General features: G+C 38.1%; 4 protein-coding genes across 4 annotated transcripts in view; 3 read left to right on the top strand and 1 right to left on the bottom strand.

Moving 5' to 3' along the window:
- Positions 1-387: 387 nt before the first annotated feature.
- On the top strand, positions 388-1,300 carry LOC108097781. Its single transcript, XM_017200311.2, has 3 exons — positions 388-684; positions 739-810; positions 870-1,300. Exons 1-3 carry the CDS (start codon positions 509-511, stop codon positions 1,204-1,206), a joined length of 585 nt encoding a protein of 194 aa, XP_017055800.1. The 5' UTR covers positions 388-508; the 3' UTR covers positions 1,207-1,300.
- Positions 1,301-1,666: 366 nt separating this feature from the next.
- On the bottom strand, positions 1,667-2,217 carry LOC108097782 (40S ribosomal protein S28). The gene is made up of 2 exons (XM_017200312.2): positions 1,923-2,217; positions 1,667-1,856 (listed from the first exon to the last, which is right to left on the bottom strand). The coding sequence occupies exon 1, from the start codon at positions 2,138-2,140 to the stop codon at positions 1,943-1,945; it is 198 nt and encodes a 65-aa protein (XP_017055801.1). The 5' UTR covers positions 2,141-2,217; the 3' UTR covers positions 1,667-1,856; positions 1,923-1,942.
- Positions 2,218-3,412: 1,195 nt separating this feature from the next.
- LOC108097753 (translocon-associated protein subunit alpha) lies at positions 3,413-6,172 on the top strand. Its single transcript, XM_017200264.2, has 3 exons — positions 3,413-3,644; positions 4,448-5,164; positions 5,285-6,172. The coding sequence occupies exons 1-3, from the start codon at positions 3,581-3,583 to the stop codon at positions 5,410-5,412; spliced, it is 909 nt and encodes a 302-aa protein (XP_017055753.1). The 5' UTR covers positions 3,413-3,580; the 3' UTR covers positions 5,413-6,172.
- Positions 6,173-6,527: 355 nt separating this feature from the next.
- Positions 6,528-14,804, top strand: part of LOC108097743 — a 43,281-nt gene continuing 35,004 nt past the window's right edge. Inside the window, exon 1 of the mRNA XM_017200251.2 lies at positions 6,528-6,898. The gene's annotated coding sequence lies outside the window, so the exon portion shown is untranslated. The remainder of the gene's footprint in view (positions 6,899-14,804) is intronic.

The following is a 14,804-nucleotide window of genomic DNA, read 5'->3' as shown; positions in this document are numbered from 1 at the left end:
AGAAAGATCTATATATATTGTTAACGGAAATTAACGACAAAAATTATGACATCGTTGTTTTTTGTCACAAAAGCATAATTTTCAGAATATAGATTTTTCTAATGACTCTCGAATTTCGAATCAAATTTCATAAAAATCGGACGACTATATCATATAATTGGGATATGAACAATCGCCGAATATATAGAAACTTAATAGGAAAATCGATATAGCTTCGATGTTGTTTAGCATTTATGTATTTTGTTCGATATATTTGGTGACTGCAAGGGCATATAAACATTGGCTAGCCAAAGCTAGCTTTTTAATTTTTAATAAAACATTAATTTGGTTGGCTCCAAAAAAAGTTTAGTTAAACGTTTTAAATTTTTAAATTATTTGCGATACATATCGCATTGCTAAAGCTTACCAACACCTGACCACAGCGTGTTCCTCTGCTGTCGCTAACTAACACTGTACCCATGTGCCGCACAAAATAGCAAATTTAACAAAATATTTACGAATTTTTGCAATGGTATTGCCTCAAGATCGATTAGATTACTATAAAAAGAACTTTGAGCAACAGCTTAAACTTTTGGTTATCAGTATAAAAGGTTACAAAGCCCTAAAAGCAGCTAAAACACCTGAACTATCAAAACAAGCAAACCGCTTGTGGGAGTTGAGCCAGCGATATCGTTTGGTTAAAGGGTAAACACTAAAGAAACCAAATTAGAACAAACCTTAATATATGTTTTTATATAGTGCTAATCAAAGTGCAACTTTTGCCCTGCTTTCTGTTTGCCGTGAAGTTTACCAAAGTCTTCAAGACAACATGTAAGTAGCTTTATCTTTGCGAAAAATTGCTCTGATTTGTTTTAATTTCCATTTTTCAGATTAACACTTGATTACGAACTTGTGCAAATATCCGCCCAAGTGACCGACTTTGAAAATAAGTGCCTTGAATTACAGAAAGAGCAAAACCAGACCAGAACTTCCGCAGCCTTAACAGAAATTCGTAATTTTCTGGAGGAACTGCTGAAGTTGCTGCAGAACCAGGTCAAATATTTGGAGCTACATCTTCGCCAGCTGCAACCCAAGTTTATGGCACCAGAATCCTCTTTAGAGAGCTTCAAATCCGATCTAGAATTGTCAGAATACGCAGAAGCAAAGATTTCTCTCGGTTTGGCTAAACTAGAAAGGTTCTCTAGTTTACCACTAAATTTGCTGTGAGATAGGAATTGTTTTGTTTAGAGCTGCAACTCATAGGATACTATAAGTAACAAAAAGTGTAAAATAAATTTTACTTAAATTTTATATTATCTGAGATAAACACAAACTTTTATTGTATATTTACTAAACTACTAAGCAATCAATGTTTCAATGGTAAAATGCTTCAGAACATTTATTAAATTTGTATTCAGAAAAAAAAGAAGCGTGAGATTTTAAAACTGCCTTGCCATTCAAATTTTCATAAAACCAAAAGAAAAATGGGCGGCTTAATATCGTTTTATAAGGCCACATTTTTAATAAATCGTTTGGAATTTGTGGGAAACCAATGACAACCTTTTTTAAGGAATTCACTGCGCTAACACTATTTAAAGCTGTCCATGCTCAGCATGGTATATTCACTAGGCACTCAAAAAAAAGAAACAAAAAACGTCCGAATAATGAAATCAAAACACAGCTTTGATTGGTTTCTTTTCGTTCAAAGGCGCTCCATGCTCTCGAGATTTATTTAAAACACAGTTGGCGACTTTTTTGTGAGTTAGGTGTTTATATTCATTTGTTTATAACCAAAACACAGCAGCCTCCGTAGGATTTCTTCGCATTTTCCAGCTCCAAAACAAAACGCCGCGTGCAAAAACAGTGTGTCAAAAAATCTGCGAAGGAATAGAGATTCAAGAGTTACAAACTTGACTTGCTAGGTGTGAATAAATGTGCCTTACCCTCTCGAGGAGGTCGCCCATTAGCGCAGCCTCCTGGCTTCGCGCTCAGACTCCAGAAGGGTCAGGATGTCGCCCTCGCGAACGGGTCCCTTCACGTTGCGGATGATCTGACGGTTCTGCTCTCCGAGGAACTCCACTTTGACCTGCGTACACTGACCCTGGGAACCGGTGCGGCCCAGAACCTTCATCACGCGTGCCCAAACAACTGGTTTGTCCATATTTGATCGTTAAATTCGCAGAGAATTCACGTGTAACAAGCGCTTCAATTGGCAGCCGCTAGCAAAAAGGAAGTTCAGCGGTTATCGGTGCAGCGACGTGAAGGTGGCTGCGCTGCGGGCGGCACGATAGGTGCGATAAATGGCGCTGCCAACTATCGGTTGGTGCTTTATCAAGACAAAAGTTATTGTATTCAGCATTAAATTCTATTCTCTTGAACTTAAAAAACCTTATAAAAGTTATAATTAACCCCTTTTTTTTAAACAATCCAAAGTAAAATATTTATTCCAAAACAATAAATTTTTTTTAAGTTGCGAAAAATTTCTGAATTTCTTACTTTTCTTTGGATTTTTTAGGTTTAACTAGAATCTATACTATTGAAAAATTAGATTTGGGTTGGTTTTTTATTTCAAATGGAAATTGTGACCATCATCTTTCCCGACAAACGACATATGCACGCTTGAGACAGCTCGGCGAAATACTTGTTCCCGGCATATTATGACATATATTTGAATAAAAAAAATCTGAGACAAAAAATGTTGACATGAAAGTTTAGTTTCTGTTAAATTTTTAATTTCCGTTATTTCAAAATCAATTTTTTGAAGTTTCTAAAGCAGGCTCCCCTCTTAACCAGCCAGTGAAAAGCGACAAAATATCTTTTAAGTGAATCACAGTTTTAATTTATTAAAACCATTTGGTTAGCCAATTGCTTCTCTAAAATTGTTAATATTCTAGATTGGTTGATTTCTTTTAATTAAATCATAAGCATAATTTTGAATTAGTTTTTATGAATCTTGGCATCACTGCTGCTGGGAAATCGATAAGAAAACAGTGTTGTGAATGCAACCTTTGGTTGTTACACCGGCTGCAAATGTTTATTAAAGACTAAAATGATATACCTGAGGATAATACTGTTTAAAACATTTTTTGGATTGTTTCTTATTTCCTTTTAATAAATATAAAAATAAATGCACGAAGATTGACAGTTAAGGCGCTTCGCAACACTATCTGTCAATGCTAGGGCTGCCAATGGGGAAGATACTAAAAAGACGTCTAAAATATTCTCCTTAATCAACTTTTTATATAAAAGGTAGAGTTTTTTTTGATTATTTAATTATCAGTTTCATTGATGGCTTGGGAAGTAAAGGACTGTTATTGGGGGAAATAAGCGGGAGAAGGAAAACTGGCCGCCCCAAACGCGACGGCCTGGCAACCCTAGACGTGGCACCACGTAGACATTTGACAATAGAAAGTCGTGTTGCCTTCGTGCCTCTTCGGCTCTTCTGTTTTCGCCGCTATTCCACCGCGCTCGTCACTCTTTAATTTTCACTCGATCGCGAAGGTTGTGTGTGCGTGTGTTTTCCCCAGGTTTCCCAGCCAAATTTCCGTGCCGCCGCGTATTTTACTGCCTACCCGACAAACAAACAAAAAGGGAAATCAAGATGAGGCATCTGATGTTCCTTATGCTGATGGTCCTGCCCATCGTTATTTGCACTTTCTCGGCGCGTAAGTACATCACTCCCCGTGATAATCAAACAATCGTTGGTCAGGGAGGGCGGGGGTACGTCTACGTGGCACACTCGACGCATCTGCATTTGCTACGTGGAATATATACTTGCGGTTTAACCAACGAGACACCATCGCTTGCAATATATTTTGGCCATTTTCATTCATCTTCAGCTGCCGATTTCCATTGAGTTTGCTCCAAAACTGTTGAGTTGGCACCACCGATATCGCCTTCTCGCTCTTACCTGTGATTTGAATGGGGTTCAATGGCAAATATTTCGGTTGATTTTCAAATTCAAGGCTCTAAACTCCACACAATAGTCTTAAGGTTCTCAGTGATATATCCAAGTTTCCTAGGGATCGGCTTACTATAACCCATACTTGGCCTTGAAACCACCTTTTCAAACAGTATTCCAAATTTGTTAAGCACATCTTCTAGTCTTCATGCCAAATATCATAGAAATCATTTATTTATATGACCCACTTTCTGCAGGAAATGGGACAACGCGTGGGGTTTCAATATCAAGGTTATAAACAAAGTTTATATTTTTGCACATGCACATGAAAATAGTTTACAATACGAACTTGGAACTCTATATCATTGTTTACTAAGTACCGAAGGTGAACAAATAAATTATTTGCTGCCATATTAAACTATTCTCAATGAAGTGTACAACATGCCGAAAAAGTTTAGTATTTGGTTATTGTTAGTAAAACTTTCTAATTTGTTTAGGGCTTCAGCTTAGTACATATCCCTTCTGGTTTTCTAAGACCCGTATTAAATATATCACTTTATTTTACAGCCAACAAGTTTGGAGCCTATGCCGCCGAGGCGGTCGAGGACGACCTGGTGGACGTGGACAGCGAGGAGGGCGCAGTGACTGGTGAGGATGCGGAAGCGGATGAGGAGAGCGACTCGGGCAGCAGCAGTTCGCCGAATGCGGACACCTACCTGCTCTTCACGAAACCCCTGTACACGCCTGGCCAGCAGCTGGATCTGCCCGGCGGCAAGCCCGTTGAGTTCCTGATTGGCTTCACCAACAAGGGCGCCGAGGAGTTCGTGATCGAGACGGTGGAGGCCTCCTTCCGCTACCCCATGGACTTCAACTACTTCATCCAGAACTTCTCCGCTGTTGCCTACAACCGCGAGGTTAAGCCCGGCTTTGAATCGACCGTTTCGTACACCTTCCTGCCCTCGGACCAATTCGCTGGCCGTCCCTTCGGTCTGAACATTGCTCTGGCCTACCGCGATGCCAATGGAATTCAGTACAATGAGGCTGTCTTCAACGAAACCGTTCTGATCTCCGAGGTCGATGAGGGTCTGGATGGCGAGACCTTCTTCCTTTACGTCCTGCTGGCCGGCATTGTCGTCCTGCTCCTGGTCATCGGACAGCAGTATCTGCTGGGCAGCTCTGGCAAGAGGAAGCGTGCCGCTGCCAAGAAGGTGATCGAGACCGGAACCGCCAACGACAGCACCATCGACTACGATTGGGTGCCACAGGAGACGCTGCGGGCACTGCGTAAGCACTGAAAACCAATGGCAGCAGGTGTGGGAAAATAATAGCTATTATATGCTTTTATATGCCCTCCAACTGCCTTGAGTTCTGCTTAGATACTTATGAATCTCTATCATTTTGCAGAGAAATCCCCGCCCAAGTCCAAGACGCCCAAGACCTCGCCCAAGCCCGGCAAGCAGGCCAGTCCCAAGGCCGCCAGCCAGCAGAGTCCCAAGCAGCGCAAGGTGAAGCGCTCCGCCGGCGATGACTAAGTCAATCCGCTCAAGACTGCACACATCCCAACAACACCAAGAACAACGGCAGCGGCAACAACATCAGCGCGCAGCCGAAAGCAGCAGCAACAGCGAAACCCCAACAAAAAAAAACCATTTCATCCTGTGGGGAGCAGAGCATTCAGTTTCGTAATTAATTAGTTATGTATATCATGTTCGATCATTTCTAGAGATACTATCATAATTTTTTTTCGTCTATTGCGAGATTGTTAGTCTTTAACGAATAACGAACCACCAATGTTTCCACAGATTTGTTTTAGAAATTTGAACTTTGAAATGCCCAACTGCACATACTCCAAACACAAACAAACAAACACAACAACAAAAAATCCAACAAAAATGAAACCTAAAGAAATTCCTTTGTGAAATTGTCTTCGTTTGTTGAAGACACATTATAGAGAGAGGAGCAGCTTAGAGAATGAGTCGAACTATAGGGAATAATACCAGGCGAAAATGGAAGTGAGACCGATCGATTGAGATGTAAGACAACTAAACCTTCCATTTGTACGATAAATTTAAATTAGTCCTATTATTACAAATCAATTGATTGCCCATTGTGTTTTATTTTTCGTTTGCCCATTCAATTCCGATCTTGACCGTCATTCTTTTTCTGTTAGGAACGAAAGAAATTGTTGAAGTGAGTTTTTTTTAGCTAGAAAAGTCGCAGGAAGTCGACCGATGAATAAGGAGAAATTTTCTTACAACAAACAAAAACAATAAAGTTTGAAAAAAATATTAATTTAATATCGTTCTTATTTGGGATGTGCGCTAATCATTTTATAAATAGAAAGTATTCAGAATCAACAAGAGTGTTTTAAGAGTATGCTATAAGGATATTAAGGGAATCAAACTTTGGGTGTCGCCATCTATTGGAAAAGCTTTTCTTGACTTTGGGGCTTGAATTTGGTGGGTGCACTCGCTAAGTTAGAAAGTTACTCGCAAGCTTGGGAAGATGCGCTTACTAAGTAAGGCAGGTGGAAAAACATCGATAGCCGGCGTCAAACATCGATGCTTGTAAGTATTTTAAAAACATCGAGGCATCGATGCCACCATCGATGTCGCTCCCTCCAATTCAAATTCGTCAACAGACTCTCGTGCGGTTCGGTTCTCAGCCTCTGAATTCTGCAACACAAGCTAAGTCGAAAGTCACTGGTCACAGTTCACAGTCGCACAGCAATCGTTTGTTCCGGTGTTTCGAAAAATTTTCGAAAGTGCTGAACATATATTTTTTTTGTGGTTTTTGTGCTAAGCTAAAAAATTAAATATATATATATAAATATATATATGTATATTGTGCTTTGGCAGGTAAGCCAAAAGCGTTTCGAATAGCGTTTTCCAATCCAAGAAACGACAGAGCCGAAGTGAAAGTGTTTGTGGCAAATATTTGAATCCCATTTGCGTTCCGAATCGGCGGAGGATTTTGGCGGAGAAAGCTTAAGAGACAGAGAAAACACCGCAGTCAAAGGTGAGTGAAGTGCTTGACAAATGTAAATATGGCCAAATCCTTTGTCCAAATGAAGAAGTTACCACCTGATGTATGGAACAATGGTTTTATTTAAGCCAAAAGAATTTTGAAAGGACAATTCAAAAATTAGATATATGTAGTTATAAACTATTTTTAATAAAAATAACTAACAACAAATAAAAAATTTTAAAACATTTTTGAAAGATTGCTAAGAGGAAGCAATAGTTTTTATAGCTTAAATTAATCATACTATTTTTAGCTTACCTTATTTAATTTGACAATTTTAGTTACTTCTGTGACTATGTTTACTATGTTTAATTTTATAATTCAAAATTGCCTAGAAAACTTTATAGAGCTTGGGTTAATTAACTGAAATAAAAATGCAAGTACTGTTTGAAAACACAAAAGAGTTTATGTAGCGAATTAGAATGAGTCTTGTTAAATTCTTTAGCAATTATAAGTTGCTTTAGATAAAATCTGAAAATAAATATTTGAAATATCCTTAGCGTAATGAAAGCAATGAATTCATGAATGTCCCAGTAGGTGAGTGCACATGTTTGCTTGTTTAGCCCAGCATTTGTTTGTCTGTCAACAAAATGGTTGGCTTGAATCGAGGCGAGTCGAGTTTGGTTTTCAGACAACTTTCCAGGGAAAGAAAATGAAGTGAATTAATTACCTCTCGGGCTTGAATTCGTAATTAATTCGCTCTTGTTCCTGCCCGTCGTGTGGCTCCTTCTAATTCGACTTATAAATCATGTTGGATGAGCGAAGGAATTAGAGGACCGAAGGGAAAGGTGAGTTCCTTTGCCGGGGTACCAATTTGAAATGCAAAGACATTTTAAAGTCGTCGCAAATCTGGCGAAAAATAAATTCTGATGGTAAACTTGGGTATGAAAATTTCCTTCTTACTTTTCAAATTCCCTTTTTAATTTTTTTTTTTATACAATACAATTTTAATAGCTACTTATTATTTTGAAAACTTTACATGATTTTTGCGTGGAAAATTACAAACTTGAAAAAAACTTGATGGCCAAAGAGCAAACTTTATCAAGAATTTGTAATAGATTACCTTTACAATCTTTATAAATACTTAATTAGAGAAATTGGTAGTAACTGTACTTCAAATTTAATAGTTTGTGGGTGAAGCTTTAAAACCATTTTATAAGTTTTATTTGTATAGTTTTCTAGAGAGTCGAAGTTAGGTCAAAAGGAGCTTAAGACAAAAATTAAATAGCCATTTTAAGTGACTCAAAAAGTTGAGTTAACCCAGTTTCCCGTTTTGCCAAATTGCGTTCCCACTTTTTGGGGTTGGCTAAAAGAGTTTCTGTCATTTGTGTTTATTTTGGTTTGACTCTGTTTTGCTTTCCTTTTTTGGGGATGGAGTGCAAATAATTTTCAAGCAATTTTACTTAATTGCCTTTTGCAGATAATAAATCATTTTCTTTGCAATTTGCGCCGACATCAAAAACCCGCACTTAAGTGGAGGTCTCCGCAGAATTCAGCCACCTCCCGTTTTTGTTGGCCTTCAATCCCGCTCCCCTTGTGACACCCCTTTTAGCCAGGCGCAACCCCCCCACCCCCCTCCCCCCCTTGCATACTACTTTCACCCACTTTCACTCGCCGCTGCTCAATCAGACCTTAAGATGGCCTTAGTTGGTTGCTCCTTTTTTGTGTGACGCTATCTGCTTTTTGCTAATTAACTTGGCTTGTTGCCTGTTGCCACAAACACAAATACAGACAAAGACATATATCCAACACACACACACATACCCACTCACACAGAAAAAGAAAGAAAGTGTGCCCCACACCCACACAGACACACATAAAAAGTTGAATAAGCTACGTTTTGAATTTTCTTTGGAATTCGAAAATCTCATTAAAATGTTCGCCAAGTCTCGAGGAAATGGGAAAAATCGAGCAGGGAAAACCCCTTCGACGACGCCTTAGAAAGGTGTGTCCTGGGCCAAAAATTGATTGTAGTTGACATTCTATTGTTTTCTCGAGTTTATTTACTCGATACTCTGTTGAATGCCACAGCAAACAGAAACAATAAAAGGTTAAGCAAAACAGCATGTGAAGGATAACATTTGTTTACGTTTCCGTTGCTTTGACAAATATTTTTAGGTGATTTGCATAATGGTATTTGGAAAAAGAGCACAGAAACAAGATCTATTTGTGGGTTGTGATTTGACAAAATTCGAATTTGCCTAAGAACCAAAGAATATGATTGCAAGAAAATGTCGGACAATAAATTACCAAAATGTGATTGAAAAATTGTAAGCCAAGAAAAGAAAGTAGAAAAATAGAAAACGATTAAAAAAAGAAAAACGAAAGAAAACGGAGTGTCAAAGAGCACTCCAAAGAAATAGGAAATTGCGAAAATGAAAAGTGCAGAAGAATAAAAAAGAAGTGAATGTTAATTATGAGCCAAGTAGCAAAATGAAAAGATAGCGAAAACCCTCTATAATTCGATCTTGAATTACAATTAAAATAATTATATGAAATCTTTTATCTGGGATTGTAATCATTGAAATAAATATATTTGTACAGCTTTTTAAATATTTAAAAGTTACAAATTTTTAAGCCTAAAAAATCAAAAATGAAACAGTCGCGAAAATCATTGGTTTAATTCTCCCCCGTCGCTTATTGTTTTCCCGCCCAGTTTCCACATTTTTCTCCCATCAGAAAGCCTGGATTTCGCCATTATGTACCGCACTGTAGACGAATTGAAATATGAAATTATAATTGCATTTGCATACTGGGCGGGCACAGCACAAAAGATTTCCCAAAATACTCGCAGACAAAAGTCCCCCCGAAGGATCAGGGCCCCCTTAACCCCCCAATCCCCCAACCCCTTAACCTATGACCCCAATCCCGAAGCTCTCCAAACATGTGCGATGACAACATTTTCCACACCCGAAACAAGAATGAAAAATGATAATTAAATAACAACTAACAGACGGGGCGGGGAAAATGGAAGGGGAAGAGGGGGAAAGTGGGGAAAGTGCGGGGAAAACAAGGTTTGCGTTGAGGGTTAAGGGCTGAGCTCGTAATTCACTTGGCTGACCAACTAAAGTTTCTCCTACCGAAAATTTTGACCAGCACTTGTTAGGAATACGAGTGGGTAGCACTGAACAAAATGAAAATAACTTAAAAGGTGTTAATCTAATAATATATCAAATATCCATTTTATAAAAAGGTTGAGGAAATACTTTAAAAAATTTGAGTTAAATTGGGGTTTTACCAAATGCATACAATTTATTCATGTCTGTAGAATTTTAAAAGCATTTTATATATAAGTTTTGATCAGCTAAAGAGTGTCCATATAAATAACAAGAAGAGGTTTAATATGTTGACGAACAACTTTTCTTTATACGCGGATTGATGTAGTAAAACTTACTTCTGATGTTATTTAAATTCTTTAGCAATATGGAAATAATATTCTTTTTTTAGTCTCCAGTGTGTCCAACCAGTTGATAAGTCGGGGAAAGTCGGGGGAAAGTCGGGTGTTAAGGGGGCTTGGTAAGAAGACCTACAACTAAAGTGGAGTAAGGCAGCGTAAAGTTAAGCAGAGACGACAACTTTTTTGTGCATGATAACGACAACAACACAACACTAATGGCCATGTATTGCACGACTCCTACACGTGTGCCTGTCTCTGTGTCTGTGTCTGTGTGTGTGTGTGTGTCTTTCTGCCTGCACAGCTGTGTGTGTGGCTTTCACCCTGCACATGTGTGGGTGACAGGCGGCTGTCATTTGTAATGCGCCACGCAACAAGAAAAAGGAAAGGAGGCGCTCGACGAAAAGGGAAAGATGTGGCAAAGAAAAGCGAAGGGAAAACTATTTCCCGACATTCGGATTCCCCATGAGCGGAAAACTGAAAAACCCCTAATGATTCAAACAGGAGGAGCTGGCATAGTTCCAAACAACAATTAGGTGTTTAGCAACCGAAAGGATAACCAGCGCACTCGAGCATTAAACAACTTTTGACATTTCAAACTAATTGGATTGGATTCTTCTCTTTGAAGTTAATGTTTCTTCTAAGTTTTAAGTAGTTGCGTGTTATTTAATTAGATTTTTAGTTAATTATTTGCAGTATGTGATTAGGGAACACTTATTTTATATATGTAGTTTTAAATGTGGGTATTATGAACTTTAATTAACTTTTACAATCAATTCTTTTATTTGGTTGAACCATTTTAGCGTCTTTTAAATTATACAGGGAATATATTAAATAAAAAAATTAATTTATATTTTGTTAGCTTTTACTTGTCTTGCTGAAGCACAGGTGACGGAAAAAAACTAACAACAAATTTGGCTTGATGCGTAATCAGCTTAAAGGGCCTTTCAACTTCTATATGTCCACACCCGGTCTGGATATACCCTGTTGAATTCCACAACAGAACGGTAAAATATCATGTCCCGAAACAATAACTCACACACATACACACAGAGAAAAGCTGGTAAACAATGCCATTGCTGAACAATTTCAAAGCCGAATGGCAACGAGAAGCGAGGGACGACGGGAATTGTTGTTTGTCACCGCTGCCTTTGCAAAGGGGAGAGCAATATTCATAAATTTTTGAAATAAATGTTTACAGACACTTTGCACGATTTTGCACTACTATCTTCCATTTTTTTCTTCGTTTTTTTTTTTTTACTTTTGTTTTTCTTTTTTCTGCTTTGTTTTTGTGACATGTTGTTTCTTTTGTTGTTGCGCAACGCACTTGATGCAGATGAGATATATCCCTGAATGGCGGGAAAAATAGCTGTGAGTGTGTGTGTGTGTGTGTTGGTGTGTGTGTTAGTCTAGCTCATCTCCATAGGTGAGTGTGTTTTACTAGGATGGCAGATAGTTCATTTACTTATTCATGCCCCTTCATTTGCATCGAATGCGGCTCGCGCCTGCAAGTGTTTCCAAGCTTTTTCCCCCTCACGTTTTCCTCACGGTTTTCCTCACGTTCTCCCCACTTTTCACTGCCTGTCACATCAAATTGCAATCGGTTATCAGGCGGTAGTTCCGCAGCTCTCGACATCGAATTAAGTCGTCAAGTTGTCACATTTGCAGCATTGAGTTTGACACTGGTAATATTTCAATATTTTCTATATTTAACTGACAAGCAATCACATTAGCCAAATGTGCGGTTTTAAAGTGATTTTTATTGTTATTGAGTTATATGGACTGAATAACTAAGCTTTTCTGCTTGAGAGCTTCATATTTTCCACACAATTAAATTAAACTGTATATACTTTCCAGGTTCTTCTTTCGGTTAATTTGACAATTATGTTTCAAATGACTGTACTTAATTAAAAAGCATTTACATTAGCCAAATACCAGGCTTTCACCGTATAAAAAATAAAATTGACTGGATACTGTCCTTGTTATCTACTTATTATGTATGTAAGGTTGAAATTTTTGAAATACTGACAGATATTTAAAGTGTACCCCTAATCTGTGTAACTTTTTCCCGAAACAAAAGTTATGGACAGTGAGAGGATCAGAGCTCAAAGGGAATTTGTGGGCGAGTCCCGCAGCATATTTCATAAAGATTGCACACCGAGAGCAGCGCAGCATCAATTAAACACTCTTCTTCCACGGCTAACACAAAAATGAAAATAAAAAATAAAAAATAAAGAGGGGGAAAAAAATGAGTTGGGGAGCGGCACTAGCTGGACGGGTAATAAAATATTTACAAAAAATAAAAGTGCCGGACAGCAAAGTGAGCGAACTCGTTAAGCGAAGGAGGAGTGTCGGGTGGGAAAGAGAGGGAAGAGGGCACCACTTGCCGAAGTGCCCTTCGCCGGCGGGTGTGCGAAAGGAAGGGGGGTCAAAAGAGAGGGGCGGAAAAGAGCGGGGCGGGAGGGAAAGAGAGGGCGAATCAATGTTCAAGTGGACTGAGCTGCATAAGTGCATCCGTTGAGCACTGCTCCTTGAACATTTTTTAGCTGATTCGTTTATGCTATTTACCCGACTTCCACTGCCAAGTGCACAATTTTATGCCACTCGTGATACCCTGTAGTGTTTTATGAAGTAGAAAGGTTACGCACTACTGATCAACATCTTTATTAAAATTTATATTTGCTGCAAACTTAAGATGTTGCCTAATGGTACAATAATAACTTGCCAACTAAAGCTTTTAGAACTAAATGTTTCTTTCGACAATCATCGAAATTTGAATCGTGAAACAATTTAAGAAACAAATATATAAAATACATTCTCATATTCATATTCATTTAAAAAATAAGTAAATTATTTAATAATAAAAGTATAAATTTATTTTGTTTGTTTATTTTCATTTTTGATTATTATTTATTTTCAATTATTATTAATGGGTATCAAATGGTTTATATCCTTCCCATTTTCCAATTTCTTTCCTCCCCAAAAAGAGGGCGGAGTTAATTCGATTAGTTGAAGGAGTCTGAGGAGCTGCATGAAATGCAATCCATTTGTAGCCTACTTTTTCGGGCGTCCTCATTATAGTAACATTTCCGTTGGTTTCTCCTTGACGGGAAAACCTTAACTTGATTTGTTGCCTACATTTGGGGGCAACTCTTGATTTGTAGCTGCGCCTTGGAGGAACCTCTTTCCCTTCCCCTTTAACCCAGCGAATTTTCCCTCTCTCCCCATTTCGTTTTCACCAGATTCTTTTATGGGCTTTAAGTGGCCATTAGTTTTCATTTACAAATGTGAGTGTGTGTGTAATATGTGTGTGTTTATATGGTCAGCCCGCAGTTATTTGCTTAACTTCAAACAAAAGTCTGTCTGCAACGACACCAATTACCCGTCAAGAAGGTCGGGGCAAAAAAAAGGGAGCAGTTCGGGCTTAATTTGCTGGACTGAATTTTCGTTTTTTTTTTTGGTTCGTTTGGCCCTTTTTAATTACACAATGTGTGTTGCGGAGTTTAGGCAAGAAGAGTCCTTGTGCGGTTGGCCAAATATTTTACGCTTGATGTGGCAGCAACAAAGGCAATAACTAGACCCGCATTTTTTTTTCTGCCAGAAATCGGCAACAAACTTGCTCTGAAATGGAGAAAAATGGGTATGAAAATGATCGGAGATAGGGCCCATTTGAATGCCAAATTAAATGTTTATTTAATTAATTTAAATGTTGCTTAACACGCATATTAATATTTGTTATCAGGCAATGTGTATACTGTTGTGCGGAATTTATTTTAATTAAATATTTATAATGCTGTTACAAAAAATGTTTTTTGTGGGTCCTTTAACAAAAGTTAAACGTTTAAATACATACAAACATGTTATGTTTATATTAAGCATTATCGTAAACTAAATTTTTGCTTTGTTTTGTTAATTTATTTTGTATTTATAGCCTGCTTCTGGTTAAACCGTTTTCATTTTGTTCAGTGTGTCATAAAAAAGGACTTTTCACTGCTCCCAAAGCTGAGACCTTGATAATTTGCGTCCTTGAAATTCAATACTATCTGCAATATTTTTTTCTCCCTTTTTTCCATTTTTTTTGAGGGCGTGACACATCTCTCAATGGGATCAACTTTTATGTGATTGTGATTTTTTAATTGCCATGCTTGTCCTCCCCCGCAAAAAAGAAAGAACAAAAAAGGTTTAAGCTTTAGTTAGGCGACAAAAAGGATTAAATTGTTGCGGCTGGTAGTTTTAAATTGTGTTCTTCTCTTTTTGTTTCAACTCCATTGTGATGCATACAGCGGATAATCAGCTTATTACAATTCATTTTCAGTGGGTTTGTTTTCATTTTTGTGTCCGCACACAATGGTCTAAATTGATTTTAACCCCCTGCAGAAGTTGGTGGGTGTGTGGCATGTACCGCCCACAATCAAGGCTCCGCAAATATCAACTTGCAACTTGTTTGCTCGAAACTTTCATCGAACATTGCATACTTATGGCAGGCGCATTGATTGGCTCCAGTTG

Source organism: Drosophila ficusphila, unplaced genomic scaffold (genome assembly GCF_018152265.1).
Source record: "Drosophila ficusphila isolate 14025-0441.05 unplaced genomic scaffold, ASM1815226v1 contig_197, whole genome shotgun sequence".
In the NCBI taxonomy this organism is placed as follows: Eukaryota; Metazoa; Arthropoda; class Insecta; order Diptera; family Drosophilidae; genus Drosophila; species Drosophila ficusphila.
The sequence above is the reverse complement of the archived record's forward strand: the minus strand, read 5'-3'. Positions and strand labels throughout refer to the sequence as shown.